Source organism: Rhinoraja longicauda, chromosome 2 (assembly GCF_053455715.1).
Source record: "Rhinoraja longicauda isolate Sanriku21f chromosome 2, sRhiLon1.1, whole genome shotgun sequence".
Taxonomy (NCBI): Eukaryota; Metazoa; Chordata; class Chondrichthyes; order Rajiformes; family Arhynchobatidae; genus Rhinoraja; species Rhinoraja longicauda.
The window spans coordinates 60314016-60330662 of record NC_135954.1 but is presented as its reverse complement, the minus strand read 5'-3'; the positions used below and the strand labels follow the sequence as shown (position 1 = coordinate 60330662).

The 16647-nt window shown below is 41.0% G+C and overlaps 1 protein-coding gene across 1 annotated transcript in view; it reads left to right on the top strand.

The window, feature by feature from the left end:
- Positions 1 to 3342: 3342 nt before the first annotated feature.
- Positions 3343 to 16647, top strand: part of mrpl3 (mitochondrial ribosomal protein L3) — a 47031-nt gene continuing 33726 nt past the window's right edge. The window contains exons 1-4 of the mRNA XM_078428148.1: positions 3343 to 3469; positions 7047 to 7225; positions 7695 to 7786; positions 10877 to 10975. Coding sequence (XP_078284274.1) covers positions 3390 to 3469; positions 7047 to 7225; positions 7695 to 7786; positions 10877 to 10975 — 450 coding nt within the window. The 5' untranslated portion in view covers positions 3343 to 3389. The remainder of the gene's footprint in view (positions 3470 to 7046; positions 7226 to 7694; positions 7787 to 10876; positions 10976 to 16647) is intronic.

Here is a 16647-nt window from a genome sequence, read left to right as displayed (position 1 = left end):
TCAAGTTCACCTCTCTGGCACGATTAAGCACTTTTCTCAAATTAGCATAGTGTTCTTCCACGTTTTTACCTCCAATGATTATGTTATTGACTATGATCACACAGGGATATCCAGTGAAAATCTGCTCCATGGAGCGCTGGAACACCTCACTGGCAGACGTGCGTCCGAATGGCATCCTTAAAAACCTGTAGCGACCAAAAGAAGTGCTAAAGGTGGTTAGCATTGAAGATGCCTGGTCAAGTGAAATCTACCAAAAGGAGTTCGTAGCATGCAAGGCTGAAAACACTGTTAGATTTGAGGTGTGTGCAGCCACTTCTTCCACGGTACGCATAGGGTGATGTGGCCTTTTCAAAGCAGATAACACCCAATTCCTGCATCCTTCTAGCTCCACTTTGACTCTGTCCTTCATAGCCACAGGAATGCGATGTGCAGGTCTCACAACAGGTCTCACATCCGGGTCAAGTGTCATGGAATAGGTCACAGGCAGCTTTCCAAGCTCATCAGTGAAGAGATCGCTGTACTCTGTTTGAATTTGATGTGACAGGTGATCTTCAGTGGAGCCTAACTGGTGAACATCCTTACTGAATGAGACCAGCCCCATTTGCCTGCATGGACGTAGCCCGAGCAGTGACAGAGCATCCTCTTGGACAATGTAAAATAGCAATGTGTATGGCTGTCCCTCTAGGTGGCACTGCAACTTAGCCATACCCACAGGTTTGATTTTACTGCCCCCATATGCAACAAGATTTGTGGCTTTAATGCATTTTGTTCTTCATCCTGTAATTGTTCAAATGTATTTTTTGACAACACATTACACTTGGCACCTGTGTCTGCACAGTTGAATCAGCAGTCATTTGCAGTGTTATTCCATCGACATAGAATGTTTCATCAGCACTCCTGATGGCTTGGTCAGGTTCTAGCTGGTGAACAGTCCACCTAGGTCTCTGCCTGTTCTAGGTTTGTTGTATGGACATAGCACTTTTTAAATGATTCAATTTTTTACAGGCATGGCACTGTTGACCAAAAGCTGGACACTTGTCTCTTTTAGCTGCATGACTACCTCCACAGCTGTTGCAGTTGGCAATACACTGTCTCAGTTTTTTTTATGACTGGTTTTTCATTTTTATCTCAGGCGTTTGTTTTCTCATGAACCTAGCCTGGACTGCATCAACATTTGTGACAGGGTGCTGTGGAGAAGCCAGTGTTTTGTTGTGCTCTTCAGTCATCTCATAAATTTGACAGATGGAGACAGCCTTAACTAATGTCAAGTTACTATCACGCATTAGCACCTTTCTCAAGTCGTCATTATTGATACCACAGACCAGTCTATCTCTAATAAGCTCCTCATAGAGATCTCCAAATTTGCAGCTTTTTGCTTTAATTCTTAAATCACTGACATATGATTCAATTGTCTCACCAGCCTTTTGATTCCGTGTATTGAACATGTCTTTCCATAGTAACATTGGTCTGAGGGTTGTATATCTCCTGAAATTTCCTCTTGAGGCATTCAGGATCCTCTTTGGATTCCGCAGAAATGAGGATGTCTCCTCCCTCGCCGGCCTTCCTCACTTCTCCTGCTTACACAAAAGACCATTCACATTCAATGGCCTCCGGTCCCACTAGATTGAGAATATATGCTTGAGTGCAGGCTGGCTTGTCAGAGTGTGCCGCTGCAATAAAAATGTCGTATTCTTGTTCAAAAATCTGCCATTTTTCACCGATGTTACCGTCAAAGACGAGTGGGTCTGACCTCCAGAATCTATCCGCCATGTTGACTGTTTAGCTGCTAGCTGTGCCATCTAGCAGGCTTAGTTAGTTGGCCTCACTTGAAAAACAAATCCTGGTCAAAAGACACAGTCCGTAACAGTTCCGGAATAAAACGTGTGACACAATGTATGAAGTTGCAAGAATAACAATGTTATTTAACTTCAAACCTGGTTTAATGACCAACGAGGGTGCAACGTTACAAATAAGGCCGCAGTTCCCTAACAAGTGCCACCCACTGGAACCTCCCCCGGGTAAAACACATGCGCAAGATAACTTCCTCCAGGAACAGCGTCTGCAATAACTCAACATAGACTGTGAACACAGTGACTGATCCACAGTTACATTAGAGAAGAGTTAAAATCCAGGTCCTCAGATTTAAAGTAATCAATGGAAGAACTTGAGGGAAACTGATTTTTTTTTTCACCCAGATGGTGGTGGGGATTTGTATTCACTGCTGTGAGATAGTAGAGGCAAAACCCTCATGTCAATTAAAAAGTACTTGAATGTGTACACGAGGAGAAATGATCTTGATCTTCATCTATGGATTTAGGGCTCGAAAATGGAATTAAATTGGATAGCCTTTTTTCTCTTTTGTAATACAGTGACCATAAATTGTATTGGGTATTACATTTTGGATGATTCTATCATGTTTTTTTGGAGTAAAAAATCAGAAAGAATTTATTGTAAAGCTCTCTGGAGGAACCTCTTTCCTTCCACATTGCATATGAATTAAGCCTTTTTTTGAATAGCACCTTCCACCCCCATGGCCATGAGCACCATCGCGTAGAAGGACAACAACAGCAGCAGGTGTATATGAAAAACACTTCCTGAAAACTCTCTGCCAAGCCATATAATATCCTATCTTGTTCCCGAGTCAAAATCTTGGCACTCACCATGAAACAGTACTGTGAAAGCACCGTCGAAACATGCACCACAGATCAACATGATGACTCACCACCAGCTTCTAATTATGAATGACAATAAATTCATAAAATTGCTTCTATCAACACTTATGGTTTACACTCCAAATTTAGCCTCGGTTCAAAATTAACTTGGCTAATTGTATTGTGTATGAACATTGACATTGGATCCCGATGATGACTTATTTCAGTTTGACGGCTGAAGCGGAAATGTGATTATGTGTGCAAAGTATAAAAGTACAGGCTTGATCAAGGGATAGGCATCTCTTTATTTTGTAAAGTACATTTCATGGTTAGAATCTGTAAAAATAGGATATAAAATGTGCAAATTATTCACATCACAGCGGTCACCTCAATCCAAAAGTACTTACTTAACAGTAAACTGCTTTGGGATGTGCTGAATAAAATTGTACTGTGGAAATGCAAGCAATTCCGTTTTGAAATTCCAGTGCTTTGTATGTTTTATTGTTATATTATTCCTTAGAACTCTGCTAGTCTACAAAGTTTTATATTGTAAGATATTCAGTTGTATTAACAATCGCGTTTTAACGTTTATAAGTAAGACTTACGTTACAAACCACGGTGCAAAGAGTTGAATGCTGGAACGTGAGAGTTGGGACGACAACCCGGAGGATTGGGAGTGAGGGGCAAGCGGAAGTTGCCGGGGGAAGGTTGAGTGCGGCGGGAGCAGCGGCCGGAGGCATGGCGACGGCGGTGGGAGGCGGCCGGCGGCGGCTGCTGCAGTGGGTCGGCGGCCTCACGGGGAGAGCCGCGCCGCTCAGGTATGGCGCGGAGCGGGAAGGCGAAGGTCGGCGCTGCAGATCCCGGGCCACGCAAGGAGGTCTCCGGTTCAGGCCTGCACCCCGCGGCGCGGCGCGGCGCTGCGCTGCCCTCCTTCCTTCCTTGTGTCAAGGACGATCCGCCAGCACCGACTCCATCACCCCTCGATATCACGCTGCACCCTCGCTCCTGTACTCAGTCTCAGGCCACCGACTCCCACTCACCTTTCTCATTATTCACCTTGGGGACGCGAATATCGCTCGTAAACCCCATTCTAAAAGCCCCAGAAGCATCCATTTACCTGTTATAACCTGCGGGAACCCAGAAAAGCTAATGTTGTCCGACTCAATCTATCTCTTATTTCTCTCGACCTAAACAACTTCCTCTCATGTGCCTGTTACTCGCGTGTGAATAAAGGGGGCTTTTTTCTGGTTGGCTGCCAAGCCAAACAAGTGTTCCGCAGGGGGTCGATACTGGGGCCGCTATTCTTCACGGTATATTTCAATGGTGTGGATGAGGTCATTAAAGGCTTTGTGGACAGGTTTGCAGATGATACAAAGACCGTTGGAGAGTGCAGGTAGTGTAGATGAAACAGGGGCACTGCAGAAGATCTTGGACAGGTTGGGAATGTGGGCAAAGAAGTGGCAGATGGAATACAACATAGCAATGTGTGGAGTCATGCATTTTGGTATTAGGAATAAAGGTGTAGACTTTTCTAAATGGGGAGAGTATTTGGAAATCGGAGGTAAAAAAAGGGACTTGGAAGTGCTGGTGCAGAATTCCCAAAAAGTTAATTTGCAAGTTGAATCGGTAGTAAGGAAGGCAAATGCAATGCCAGCATTTATTTTGAGAGGAGTAGAATATAAAAACGGATGTAATGCAGAGGCTTTATAAGGCACTGGTCAAACCACATTTTGTGTATTGTGAACAGTATGGGCCCCCTATCTGAGGAAGGATGTGCTGACATTGGATACAATCCAGAGGAGGTTTACGAGAATGATCCCGGGGATGAGTGTTTGGTGGCACTGGGCCTGTTTGAACCTCATTGAAACTTACCGAATGGGTGAAAGGCCTAGATGGTGTGGATGTGGAGAGGATGTTTTCACTCGTGGGAAAGTTTAGGACCAGAGGTCACAGCCTCAGAGTAAAATGGCATGCCTTTCAAAAGGAGGTGAGGAAATGTTTAGTCAAAGGGTGGTGAATCTGTGGAACACATTGCCACAGACAGCTGCAGAGGCCAAGTCATTGGGTATTTTAAAGGTGGAGATTGACAGATTCTTGATTAGTAAGGGTGTCAAGGCTTATGGGGAGCAGGCAGGAGAATATGGTTGAGAGGGAAAGATAGATCAGTCATGATCGAATGGCGGTGTAGACTCAATGGGACAAATGGCCTACTTCTGCTCTTATGACTTATGAACTTGTACAATTCCTTTTATCACTTATTTATACTAAAGAGTAATTTGCAGTGGCCTGCAAATCTTTGGGATGTGGATAAAAACCAGAAACATGGCAAACCAGAAACATCCCAACTCGTCGTCATAAGGAAACAACATCCTAGATCAGTATGGAATACCTGGGTCCCTGGAGATGTGAGACATAACTCCAACTGCTGTGCTACTGTGCATCCTCCTTGTAATCGACACAAAAAACCCTGCTTTATGTTACACTGTCCTCAACTAAATCATTGATACAGATTGTCAACAACCCAATAGTGATCCCTGCAGCACCCACTAGTCACAGCATCTGCTATCTGAAAATGATTCATCTCTTTTTTTTCCATTAACCTATCCTCAGTCTGTCAGTATATGACCCAAATTCCATGTGTTATCATATCATATCATATATATACAGCCGGAAACAGGCCCCTTCGGCCCTCCAAGTCCGTGCCGCCCAGCGATCCCCGCACATTAACACTATCCTACACCCACTAGGGACAATTTTTACATTTACCCAGCCAATTAACCTACATACCTGTACGTCTTTGGAGTTCTAATTTTGTTTAATAACCTTTTGTGTGGTACCTTACCAAGGGCCATTTGAAAGTCCAAGAACATCATCTTGTTTCCCCTTTATCTATTCTGCCAATTATAACCTTAAAAAAAATCTTCATTATAGTTAAAGAATGCTTAGCAAGTCAGGTAGTATTCGTGGAGAGAAAAAAATGGTTCTGATAAATAAGTTTTAATCTGTATTGGGAAATTTTAAGAATAAAGCCAGTTGCAGGAAGAGGTGGGAAATGCAGGTAAAGCATTCCCAGCTCCTTTGGGGTAGAGATGTGGAGAATTGAAGACCACGAGAGTTAGAATGACAACATTGCTTTAGTTAAAAGAACCCCCCCCCCCATATTATTGACCACTCTTTGTAGCAGCACAGAATTATTCTTTCTCAAAACTGTCATGAGCAGCTATTCCACTTCATACTTTACTACATCCAATACTTTAGCAAAATATTTCTTTCCTTCCTTTCATGTGTCCAGGATTGCAAACTTTAACTTTTGAATTCAAACACTCTTCTGGATTTTTCCTCTGATCTCATCACTCTCATGCTTTCCCTTTGTGTGTTTTCACTATTGCATCCGACCGTAACATCTCTGATCGCGCAGGATCAGTCATCGGCAGAAACCTCATCTTTATCCCCTTGCAGCTACATCTCAAAAAAATAAAAAATGCAGCGTGATGCTCAGCACCTTTTACATGGCTTTGTTTGTGTCCATATTTTTGGACAAAGTTTTCACCCTAAGGAGTGAACCTTTTCAGTTCAGAGTTCCAGATCAACTTATCCCCTTTCTTTTGTGTCTTGCCCTTTCTAGGTTTATTCATCACAAACTTTTATTGGCCCTTTCTAGGTTTATTCATCACAAACTTTTATTGTAAGATTGACTGTCTCAATTTTTTCACTTACTCCTTGCAGCTCTCCACTTATTTAAGTTCCATGTATTGCTAATATTTCTGTAGAAAGCATTTTCAGAATGTTTTGATTGATTGTGTAGAAAGGAACTGCAGATGCTAGTTTATACTGAAGATAGACACAAAGTGCTGGAGTAACTTAGCAGGTCAGGCAGCATCTCTGGAGAAAAGGTTAGTGGCGTTTTATGTCGGGGCCCTTCAGACCCGAAGGATCCTGACTCAAAATGTCACCCGTCCTTTTTCTGCAGAGATGCTGCCTGACCCACTGAGTTACTCCAGCACTTTGTGTATATGTTTAGATTTAATTGTTCATTTCATTTAAAGATGCAGCATGAAAACAGGCCCTTCAGCCCACCAAGTCCATGCCGACCATCATCCATATGGGTTCTGTGTTATCCCACTATCTCATCAATTCTTATATACTTGGGGTCATTTACAGAGGCCAGTTAACCTATAAACCCACATGTTTTGGGGATGTTGGCAGAAACCAGAGCGGTCACCGGGAGAATATGTAAACTCCACATAGACAGCAGCCGAGGTTCGGATCGAAGCTGAGTCTCTGACGCTGTGAGGCAGTAGCTCTACCAGCTTTGCCACTGTGCGCTTTGAATAAAATTGCCTTTTCATCTGCACAAATAACAAACCATTCTGGTCCTGTCTTTTTGTCCTCTAGAAATCCGTTGTTACTATTTGTCAGAACCAATACAGAGAACACCTGGTGGCACGAGCATCTCTCGGAAGAAAACATTCACCACTTACGAAGAGTTGTTTCTGAAGAATACAAATCATTGACTGTAAACAGATCTTGCCCACTAAAAGATGAGCCATGGCCCAGATTACCTTGGGAACCAGGTTGGTTGCAACTGAAATCTATTGAAATTTGTAGGTATGCTGGAATAATTGTGCAAAGAAAATTGAGTATTATTTGATATTGGTTTGCCTTGCCTGAAACAGTTTGAAATAATCTGAGTTTTAATGAACATTTTACTGTTTGATTATTTAGTAACCAGTTATGGGGAAACTTGATACTTTTAAGGAACAGTTAAGGGATACTTTTAGAAAAGGAGAACCAGGAGGACCCTTGAATTTTGAGAGTAATAATAGGAATGTTGATACCATGTATCATTTTCCATGATTAATATTTAAATAGCACTGAACCTAGAATGTGACTTTGCTACTCTAAACTTTATTGAATGAGGTGGAAGCTACAGTATATCAATTTGTTACAATACTTGTAATTCTTGTATTTAGTAGATCAGGCATGGAAATTGTGACACGATTCCTGGTTAACCGAATGCTGTCTTCTTATTTACTTTTTAAGGTACCCACAGGGTTGGGCTTGTTGCAGCAAAGCTTGGGATGATGCCTTTGTGGACCAAGGCAGGCGAAAAGCATGCAGTTACGTTACTTCAGGTAATATTCTGACGTGAAAGTACATGGTATTATTAATCACCTTTAATGTCACATGGTGATGATGATGATTAATAGCACAACAAAAACTACTTGGTGAACTGTGTAGTTCTATAACAGTGATTTTTAAGTGCTCAATTCCTATTTGTACATTCTCAGCAAGAGGAGAGAATGTACAAATAGGAATTGAGCACTTAAAAATCATTGTTATAGAACTACACAGTTCACCAAGTAGTTTTTGTTGTGCTATTAATCATCATCATCATCATCATACAAACCCTGATATACAATATACTCTCATTATAATTGAAGAAGAACTCGCTGGTGCATCTTGTGAGTCATGGGTGGGGTCAGAATGCATTCAAGAGAGAGCTGGATAGAGCTCTTAAAGATAGCGGAGTCGGGGGTATGGGGAGAAGGCAGGAACGGGGTACTGATTGAGAATGATCAGCCATGATCACATTGAATGGCGGTGCTGGCTCGAAGGGCCGAATGACCTCCTCCTACACCTATTGTCTATTGTCTAAATCCGAAATGGCCGGGGAGACGTTACGAGCCAGGGACGGGGATATATCCGAAATCCATTATAAAAGGGTCTGTTAAAACGAGGGATAAAACGAGGTGTACACGTGTTTACTACTTGGCTGTGTTCAAATAATTTACAGAAGTTGAATTTGGTACCTTTTTTATAATTATATGCTGCAATCCCAGTTCATTCACTTTTTTAATTACAAATTTCAAAGTCAACACTTTTGGGTGGTGTGAGCAGGTGGTTTCGCATGATCTGAACTCTGAACATGTGGTATTGTTATAGTGTTTGTAAGAGAGTGTTTTGCAAGTGATAGCTGTGGCCTGTCAGTAATGGTTTTGCTTGAGTCAGAAGATTGTGGGTTTAATTCTGATTCAAGATTTAAGCACCTAATTATAGGCACACACTCCAGAGTAGTACTGAGGAAATGCGGAAAATATGACGATGCTGACTTGTGGACGAGAGATCAAACTAAGACTTATTTTAGATGGATGTAGAAGACCCACATGATATTTGAGGTGTGGCTATTGTCCTGACCAATATTTATCCTGCAAGCAACATTAAAGAGGTTATTTGGTCAGTCTCAGTACTATTTTGGGGAGCCTGTTTTACACAAATGTCTGATGATATATCCCTATGTTATAATAGGATTTGTTAAGGATAGGTTAGACATAGAAAATAGGTGCAGGAGGCGGCCATTTGGCCCTTCGAGCCAGTAGTGCCATTCATTGTGATCATGGCTGGTCATCCACAATCAGTACCCGTCCCTCCCTCCACCCCCCAATCGTCTGCCCCTCCCTCTGCCCCCTCCCCTCCCTCCCTCCCCCCACCCCTCCATTCCTCGCCCCCCCCCCTCCATTCCTCACCCCCCTCCCCCCCCCCCCCCCCCAGGAGCTCCAGGGGAGGAGGGAGGTAGCCCCATGGGAGGAGGGAGGGAGGAGAGTCCTGTCCCATCCTGGTGTGGGGATGTTCAGTGGTAGATGGCGGCGGCTCTCCCACTGTTGCTGAGCGGCGTGGGGAAGGCACTGAGCCAGCCGGGGAGACGGGGGAGCTGAGGGCAGGCCCAGCGCCAGGTCTCAGCCTCCACCTCCACCAACGCCCGGCCTCACTGCCTCTGCTGCTGCTATTGCTTTTCCCCTTGGCCCACCTCAGGCTCGCGGTTACCTGGTCACGCCCAGGCTCAGGCCCAAGCTTCAGCTGCTTCCCCGGCACCAGGGCTGGCTCTTCCGCCACTACGGAGCCGGCAAACCTGACCCCAAGAGACAGGCGACCAAGCCCTGCTCAACGGGTCCCAACTGCGCAGGCTCTGGCGCGTTCTGCGCACGTGCGGATGCGGCGGCCATCCTGCGTAAGTACCAGATCAACGGAGCCCCAACTGCGCCTGCGCGGTTTTTAAAACTTTAAAATGTGAATACATTTTAAAATATAACACCGATTTGAATAAAACTTCTTCCATAGGACCACAGTGAGTAAGGTGGGCCTACAATTGTCGCGCTATCATGTACAGTTTTGGCTGTAGTTCAGGAACAAGCAAACAAACGAGTTTTAGTATATAGTCTAGACCAAATGGACCCGTTGGGCCCAAACCTCGCCTGCATTGGTGCAGCACCCTCTCCTCCCCCCCTCCCCTTTCCCTCCTCCTATCCCCTTCCCCCTCACCCTCCCCTTCCCCTCCCTCCCCCCCACTCCATCCTGCTCAACCCCCCTTCCCCTCCCCCCCCACTCCATCCCGCACAATCCCCCTTACCCCACTCCCCCCCATTCCCTCCCCTCCCTTCCTCCCCCCTCCCTCCCGAGGAGATAGATTTAAACTTTAAAATGTGAATAACTTTAAAAATATATCAACGATTTCAATTAAACTTCTTCCATTAGCACCAAAGGGATGACGATGTGTAAGGTGGGCATAAAATTGTCACGCTATCATGTACTGTTTTGGCTGTAGTTCAGGAACAAACAAACATACAAACAAGAGTTTTAGTATGTAGATGGGGAAGGACTTTTTTTTTGCAGTGTAGTCTACAAATATGGGTCATAGATTTAAAATAATTTGTCGAGCTATTACAGGGGAGAAGAGGAACAATTTTCTCATTCATGATTGCCCAAATTTATAATTAATTATAATTAATTGCATGAAAAGGTGGCGTCATAATACTTGTTGAAGTCATACTTGGATATTACCTGCAAGGCAATGGGCCAAGTATTGCAAATGGGATGAGGCTGAATAGTTATTTTACAATGGACAAAGGCATCTTGAGCAGAAAGGCCTCCTTTTGTGTCACCAATTTTCTATGATTATTTGATTATTCTTAAATTGTTTCATTGCTTTTGATGCCCGGAAAAGGATTAAAAAGACACTATTAAAATGTCAGTCTCATAGTTGTTGTTGATATGATCATGGAAATGAAAAACTTGCAAGCCTATTGCTGCTAGTGATGATAATGTGCTATGTTTAATTCATAATTTAAAATTAAATATAGTGCACCTTGTTAATCAATGGCTTGCTTATGACTTTCACTCTGTTGAATTAATATCAATAAATAATTACTGGTTATGCTTTTTTCAAGGTCCAAGATTGCCATGTTGTATCATATATATCAAAAGAGCAGTATGATGGGAAAAGGCCCGTGCTGGTAGTGGGTGGAAAGAATACATCTTTGTTTAATGTAAGGAAATGTTTGTGTTATTTAATTTATTAATTATTGAACTAATTCATATTTGTGGAGATTTGTCTTGAGTTCTACCTCTTGCATTTATTAGATAGATGCACATTCAAGCCCCATTCACGACACGAGCACAAAAATAAGGCTCATGCAACAAGATGGAATTAATTAATGACCTCTTTATAATAATAATAATAATAATAATAATAAGCATTTATTTTATATAGCGCCTTACCAGAAGCTCAAAGCGCTTTACAAAAACAATCATAACATAAAAACAAACAGACAAACTATCCTAACGGAGAAGCGGCGAATAAACAGCGCCAGCGTCCTCTCACGTCAGGGTCCGGCAGTAGACAACACTTAAATATTACATTAAGCTTGAGGAAGAAAATAATCGGTTTAAGACTAGTATTTTAAATTTAAGTAAGGATAATTGTGAGGACATACAAGCAAAGCTAGATGAAGTGAACTGATAAACCAGGTTAAGGAATTGATCAATCACATTGCAGTGCCAGTTATTAACAGGAATCTCTCAATGCATAGATTCCACTGAATAAATAAAAATTCCAAGTGAATGGCCCTTTATTTATGATTAATTAAAACAATTAACAATAGTATTAGTTGTAAAAATAAAGCATACATTTGCTCAAAGACAAATGGCAAGTCAAAACATTGTTTTAAACAAGCAAAGAGTAACAAAAGAATTAGGGAAAAAAATTAGAACACGAAAAAAAGTTAGCCAGAGAAATGTTGAAACAAATAGAAATAATTTTCTTCAGATATCTATGAAAGACAATTTCACAAAGTGAACATTAGTCCTATAGGCACTGAGTCTAAGGAATAAAGAACAGAAAATAAGAAGATGACAAATAAATCAAACATGTATTTGATGTGTTCACATGCCGAAGATACAAGTAACATCATAGAAATCATTTTGTTGCAAATCATGAATTGGAAGACAAGGAGTAACTCTAGTAGAATATAGTTACCATGAAAATGACACGGAGCAAATTATTAGTTAATGCATAGGTTCTAATTTTACAAAAATCCATAGAATCGAGGTAGATTCCTTTATGTTGGACAATAGCATATGTAACTACCTTATTCAAAAAAAGTGGGAGACACATTGCAAAAACTTCACGCCAGTTAGCTTAATATCTGTCAGTGAAAATGGGTTAGAAGCAATTATTAAATATGTTATAACAGGTCGCTTAAAAAATGTAATTGAGTAAAAACCAACATGGTTCTATGAAAATAAAATAATGCTTAACCAATTTATTGGATTTTTTTGATGAAGTTACAGATGCAATAATAAAGAGAAATCAGCAGATATATTTGCAGGTAGATATTTGATAGGGTGCCCCATAAGAGTTATTTGGGAAGATCAAAATAGGGCTATCGATGGATAAAGTGGGTTGACAGAAATGTGGCAAATTAATTATAATATGGAAAAAGGTGAAAGTTTCCATTTTGGCAGTTACAAACATGTAAATGCAAGTAGATCTGCTATAAATCAATAGTTGCATCCCAAAGAAATGTGTTTTAGAAAATGAGGACAATTGTGCCAATAGGGCAAAGGGGCATTGAAAGTTTCAGGTTTGCAAAATCAAAGTAATATTCTCCCATACGATTTTCAAAAATAAAGGCATTTGCAATAGTTTATTTTTACTACAAGCTAAAAAAACGACACAAATGTCAATTGAAATGATTGCTTGTCAATTTCAATGCCCACCCACAGTTAAAATAGCCACTTATTCTTAAGCGATAATGGTGTTTGATTACTGCAGGGAGGTTGCATGGTAACTTTTTTTTCCCCTATACTGTTTAAATTCAAGACTGTTTTATTCTGCTTATCAATTTCCAAAGTAATTTTCTAGTTCCAATTGGTTTGGCATTTTAACCAATTACGCCGCATAATGAAAATAGTGTTCCCTAACTTGTCACTTGCATTGCATCCAATTTGTCTTCCGGAAATGAGCATTATAGGAGGAATATATGTAGTGTGAGAGTGTGAAGTTCTTGAGATATGAGAAATCTGGGTGTCTTAAGTATATGGTTCCCAAAAGGCTATTATTCAGCAAGTATTCAGGCTATTAACAGCAAGTACTTTGGAAATCTAACAGCATATTATCGTATACCATTTGGGGAATTGAATACAAAAGGGACACAATGCTTCAATTTTGAAGGGCATTGGTGAGATTGCATCGGGAGTACACATCACTGATGGTATTGCATTTAGCAAGGTTATAATGCATTGGTGCAGTTCAGAAAAGTCTTACCAGATGAATACTTGTAATAAGTCAGCAGGACAGGCAGCATCTCTGGAGAGAAGGAATGGGTTACGTTTTGGGTCGAGACCCCTTCTCTCCAGAGATGCTGCCTGTCCCGCTGAGTTACTCCAGCTTTTTGTGTCTGTCTTCAGTTTAAGCCAGCATCTGCAGTTTCTTCCTAAACAATACTTTGAATGAGTGGGTTATCTTGTAAGAAAAGCTTATATAAGCTAGCCAGATTCACTGGACAATCATGAGAAAAACATGTATGATCGATCGTGAAGGGTCTAAACAGAGTTGATGTGGAGAATACATTTTCTGGAAAGAACCTGGAACTAAAGGTTACTGCTTAAAATGAAGAGTTTTCCTATTTAAAACAGTAACAATTTTTCTTTGGGGGTTTGAGTCTTTTGATTTCTCTTCCACAAAGGGCAGTGCAAGCAAAGTGAATGAACGCACAGATAGCTAAATTTTTGTTGGGCATGGGGTGAAAGTTTACTGCTATCAAACAGGGATGGAGAACTGAGATTATAATTGGAGCAGCCATGATTTCATTATATGACGCAGCAGGATAAAAGGGTTGAGTGGCCTACTCCTACTCCTAATTCTCAATGCTGCAGTATTTGGTGTATTTAAAATTAGGCCCATGTAACCTGTCTTTTTGTGCCTGATGTTGGTCCCATAAAGTTATCAAGATTTTACCTCTTTTAGTTGAGACTGAGTAAATGACTGAAGAGAGGAAATTTAGTTAGTGGTAAGAAAATAAAGTTAGTGGTAAGAAAATAGTTTTGGTGGACCAGGGGATGTTAAGCTTTGTTTTTTAGCATTTTCAATGATATAAATTGTGTTAATTGCTTTAACTGATTGGTATCAGTTAAGGAGTGGGAGATCTTTACTAAATTGGAAGTGAAAGGTATGTGATTAGTACAAATCAGAGTACATCTAGAAAACATTTGGCTTCCTATGGATGGTGTCAGTGAGAATGGTAATTCGGAAAAAAATGTCACCAATGGATAGATATTTGGGTGTTTGATGAAATGGAAGCCATTTCATTGATTACATTTGGACAGGTCCATAATGGTGCATGATCACTCCACCGAGCCGGATAAAAAAATGAACAGTGGAGAAAGGTAGGGTGGTGAATCTATGGAATTCTTTGCCACAGAAGGCTGTGGAGGCCATCAGTAGATGCAGTGCTCTCCATAATGTTTGGGACAAAGACCCATCATTTATTTATTTGCCTCTGTACTCCACAATTTGAGATTTATAATAGAAAAAATCACGTGGTTAAAGTGCACGTTAAAGTCAGATTTTAATAAAGGGTATTTTTATATATTTTGGTTTCACCATGTAGAAATTACAGCAGTGTTTATATTTAGTTCCCCCCAATGTCATGTAAATGAAAGTAGTCATGTTTAGCATTTTGTTGCATATCCTTTGCATGCAATGACTGTTTGAAGTCTGCGAATCATGGACATCACCAGTTGCTTGGGTCTTCTCTGGTGATGCTCTGTCAGGCTTGTTTTGCAGCCATCTTTAGCTCATGCTTGTTTTGGGGGCTAGACCCCTTCAGTTTTCTCTTCAGATCAATTGGGTTCAGAATAGGTGATTGACAGCCACTCAAGAATTGACCATTTTTTAGCTTTGAAGAACTCCTTTGTTGCTTTAGCAGCATGTTTGGGATCATTGTCTTGCTGTAGAATGAACCGCCGGCCAATGAGTTTTGAGGCATTTGTTTGAACTTGAGCAGATACATGCCCACTGAATATCCCACTGAATATCCTGCCAGAACTACAGAGTTTTCAGTGCACCACTTAATAGTATGTTCCAGTATTTTCCAGTTATTAATACCTGCTATATATTGCCATCTGAAATGGCCACAGTAGATATTAAAATTATAACATCTTTTTAGAATTGCTCATCTAACTGGAGGAAATCTGTAATTTCCCTGTTGAGTTTAAGCAATCAGCATCCAGGTGACCTGTCATTGATTGAAAATAGCTTCTTGATTGGCCACTTTAATCAAAATAGCTTCAGCAATTTACCCTGAGTTAAGCATGGTGATTGGTGCTCTTAAGTGAAATATTATATATACCTTTTTGCCGTGATCTAGTCATATTCAATAATCCTTTTTCTTTTTTTTTGCTTTCATTCTAATCTTTGAGTGTGCAGAGGACACAGCAATTGCACACCCCACAGATGTAGGGTGAGGGTTATTTTAACCTAACTACCATACTTTGAATAGTCTTTATTTTGAAACATTCTGTCTGCTTAACTATTACATTTTGTTGGAAATGAAAGGAAGAGTGAAGTGTGAAATATAGTTATTAGAAGACAATAGACAATAGGTGCAGGAGTAGGCCATTCAGCCCTTCGAGCCAGCACCGCCATTCAATGCGATCATGGCTGATCACTCTCAATCAGTACCCCGTTCCTGCCTTCTCCCCATACCCCCTCACTCCGCTATCCTTAAGAGCTCTATCCAGCTCTCTCTTGAAAGCATCCAACGAACTGGCCTCCACTGCCTTCTGAGGCAGAGAATTCCACACCTTCACCACTCTCTGACTGAAAAAGTTCTTCCTCATCTCCGTTCTAAATGGTGAGATCAGCCTATAACTGCAAATCAAATTTGGTTCCTCTGGTTAGTGACTGAATTTAAAAATTAATCAGGGGAAATGATTTTATACACTAAGTAAAGCTATTAGAAATTGCTATTGGGGAGGTTTTAAAGTGCAACAGATTTCCCCTCTTGCAGATTTTACAGATAAAGTAATAGTTTAGATTTCTATCTGAAAATGGGAGCTTTGCTTCCTGTGAATTTCATGTTAATTGCGCATCATAGTGTGTGTAGAGTTCTGCAGCTTCTCTCCACCTGAAGATTATTTCCTCCCATTCCCAGAATGTTTTGCTGTGTGTTATAGCATATACAGTGCGTTCAGAAAGTATTCAGACCCCTTCACCTTTTCCACATTTTGTTATGTTACAGCCTTATTTTAAAATGGATTAAATTCATTTTTTTATCATCAATCTACACACAATACCCCATAATAAAAAAGCAAAAATAGGTATTTAGAAATTTTTGCAAAGTAATTAAAAAGAAATAACTGAAATATCACATTTACATAAGTATTCAGACCCTTTACTCAGTACTTTGTTGAGGCACCTTTGGCAGCGATTACAGCCTCAAGTCTTCTTGGGTATGATGCTACAAGCTTGGCACACCCGTATTTGGGTAACTTCTCCCATTCTTCTCTGCAGATCCTCTCGAGCCCTGTCAGGTTGGATGGGGAGTGTTGATGCACAGCTATTTTCAGGTCCCTCCAGAGATGTTTAAGTCTGGTCTCTGTCTGGGCCACTCAAGGACATTCACAGACTTGTCACGGTCACTCCTGCATTTTCTTG